The sequence below is a fragment of the Gordionus sp. m RMFG-2023 genome, chromosome 1, assembly GCF_954871325.1.
Source record: "Gordionus sp. m RMFG-2023 chromosome 1, tfGorSpeb1-WG-v2, whole genome shotgun sequence".
NCBI lineage: Eukaryota > Metazoa > Nematomorpha > Gordioida > Chordodea > Parachordodidae > Gordionus > Gordionus sp. m RMFG-2023.
The window spans coordinates 89,211,293-89,214,081 of record NC_088775.1 but is presented as its reverse complement, the minus strand read 5'-3'; the positions used below and the strand labels follow the sequence as shown (position 1 = coordinate 89,214,081).

General features: G+C 31.3%; 1 protein-coding gene across 1 annotated transcript; it reads left to right on the top strand.

The window, feature by feature from the left end:
• The first annotated feature begins 781 nt into the window (after positions 1-781).
• LOC135930910 (uncharacterized) lies at positions 782-2,209 on the top strand. The gene has a single exon (XM_065467710.1). The coding sequence runs from the start codon at positions 782-784 to the stop codon at positions 2,207-2,209; it is 1,428 nt and encodes a 475-aa protein (XP_065323782.1).
• Positions 2,210-2,789: the final 580 nt, after the last annotated feature.

Genomic DNA, 2,789 nt, shown 5'->3' with positions numbered 1-2,789 from the left:
TAACATTTATTATCTTATTTCGAATATAAATTATTGTCATACGAACCCAAAAAAAAAATCACCGAGTCAAAATAACTACCGAATATTCTGGTCTTTACGATCCCCCTATTCCCTACAGGCAGAAAAGTTAGGGTCGATGCTTACATAAATATTAATTTGGCTAAAATCCTGATCTGGCCGTTATCAAAAATTGGACCATTTAAACAACAACAAACCAAAGGCTTAAGATCCTTAATTTTTAAGACTATTCTTTTCTTATTATATGTTGTAATCATGATTATTTGAGAGATGGATATGGTGATTGATGATAGAGAGTGTTATGTATTTTTGATAAATAAATAAATAACGTTCTTGTTTAAATGATTATTATTTTTATATGAAGGTTCTTGATATAACTTTAAATTGAATAAAATAATCCTTCGTTTTTAAAACTATTATTGTATTGAATTCTGCCAGTTGGAACCATATATTCCACGTAGTCATATAAGAAATTACTATAATTTTATATAAGGAATCACTATAAGTATACAAAATTACCGAGAAACAACTTGAAAATTTGAAATACGTCGCAATAAACAAATAATATGTAAACAAACAAAAAAATAGGTATAATTTGTTAAATTTAATATTATTTCATTCAATATGGGTAAGGTAAGGGGTGGGGGGTTAATTAAATATGTATATATATATATTTATGTATAGATTTATTAATTATTTTTAAATAACTCTTCTACCCTAGTAATTGAGCATTATTATATAAGCCCTTATATGATAAACCCAAATGACTGACCTTATCAAAAGAATATGGATTTTTATAATCGTGACAATATTTACGTGTTATTTCATTAACTATTATTACGCTTCGTATTTGAAACGCGAAATATCGACGATTCTGACATATCCAAAAACTGATCACTCGAATTCGAATTCGTCTAATATTGCGACTCGACATTCAATGACGAAAGAATTTACGGATTACGAACTAGTTCTACCTCATTGCAAAATATTAAAATTAAATTCTTCTGATATACAGTATCCAGAACCCGAAGAACTGAATATGAGGTTAGAATGTGTACCCGGCAAGACAGTTCCTTTGACATACATTGACTCGGGTAGAAAGCAGGAAAAGTCGGAAAACGAACACGTTTATTCTTTCAATATGAGGGTAAATTTAACCGCCTTACGGCTTTATTATGGTGGCGATGACGATTTTAAAAATTGCAAATACCAACGAATATTGAGGGACATAAAATCGGACAATCCGGATGACAGCATTACTCTCACAAAATCTGTCAAGTTTAAATACGACACTACTATTCATTTAAATTCGACTTCTTTTCGAAAGCGAAATGATGTCAATCAGAATTTCGATATATTCATACGGGTCAGATGTTTCCATAGTGACAAGTCGGTAATTTATCAATACGTGCACACAGTTCCCCGAGAATCAGTGTCTCGTTACGTGATGTCCCAACGATCTAACAATAAAGTTATTGAAGCGGTACGCAAGTTTAACGTATTACTTATGGGGATAGAATCTACATCGAATAAGAATTTTGAGAGAAGTTTGCTCAAAACCTACGAATACTTGAGACGCAAAAGAAAAAAAGTATTTACATTCAAGGGCTACGCTAAGATAGGAGAAAATACGTATCCGAATTTAAACGCACTCCTAACCGGAAAATTTACGCGGGAAATTCCTAGCGATGAGCACACCTATTTCGATAATATCAGCATGATATGGCGGCAATACGAGAAACATGGTTATTCTACCATTTACTTAGAGGACGAACCCTATTGGTCAACTTACAATTTTGAGAAATACGGATTTTATAAATCCCCTTCTCATTTCTATTTCAGACCGTTTACACTGGAATTAGAAAAAACTATGCGACGACTGTCATCCGAAGAATATTGTTGTGTGTATGGCAAAAATGAGGTAGAAATGTTGCTGGATTATTCGAAAGGATTGATTCAGGAACTGGAAGAATCAGATCAACCATATTTTAATTTTAACTTTTTAACTAGATACACCCACTCGCAACTACAGGGACTAGATGACGTAGATGGACTTTTGTATAATTATTTTAACGAACTTATAGAGAGTCATCGCTTAAAGAATACTTTTATCTTCTTATTCGGTGATCACGGGTTAAGATACGGGTCATTTAGACATAATTTAAATGGTTTCGTAATTTTCATAACATGAATTTACACATTTTTTAAAAAATTTCTTGTTGCTGTCCAATGTTTCGATTATGGATCTACCATCGGGCCTTAAATATTATTAGGCCCGACCTGAAATTTTTAAAAAAATTAGGCTTACCTAAATTTGGAACTCAAGCAGGGGGGTAGATCAAACCGACCTTGCGGATGGCTAAATTATCCCCCTTTTCTTTGATACGTGGCATTTCCTATTTAGTATTTTAGTTTAAAATTTTTGAACCATCTGAGTAGCTAAAATTAGTAAAATTTTTATATATTTTTTTCTTGTTTACACATTATTTTGTTTCCGTTATTTATTATTATTTAAATAATCTATTCTATTATTCGTGTTCCTATGTTGGAGCATTGGAAACTCGAAGAGTAAAAAAAAAATTATTAGGATCTATAGAGTAGAATAGAAATCTTACAAATTAATAAAGAATTTATTAAAATTATTTATTATTTTAGCCACTACAGCATTAAAGAATTGTTAGGTCTAAATAATGGGGAATAAAGTTTATAAAAAACCGCACTAATTTACAATGAGTCAGCTCATCATGGAGATCAAATTTAGGAAGATCAAG

Bases quoted from the DNA above. Each gene is read 5' to 3' on its own strand.
- LOC135930910 (XM_065467710.1), top strand. From the start codon at position 782: ATGACTGACCTTATCAAAAGAATATGGATTTTTATAATCGTGACAATA.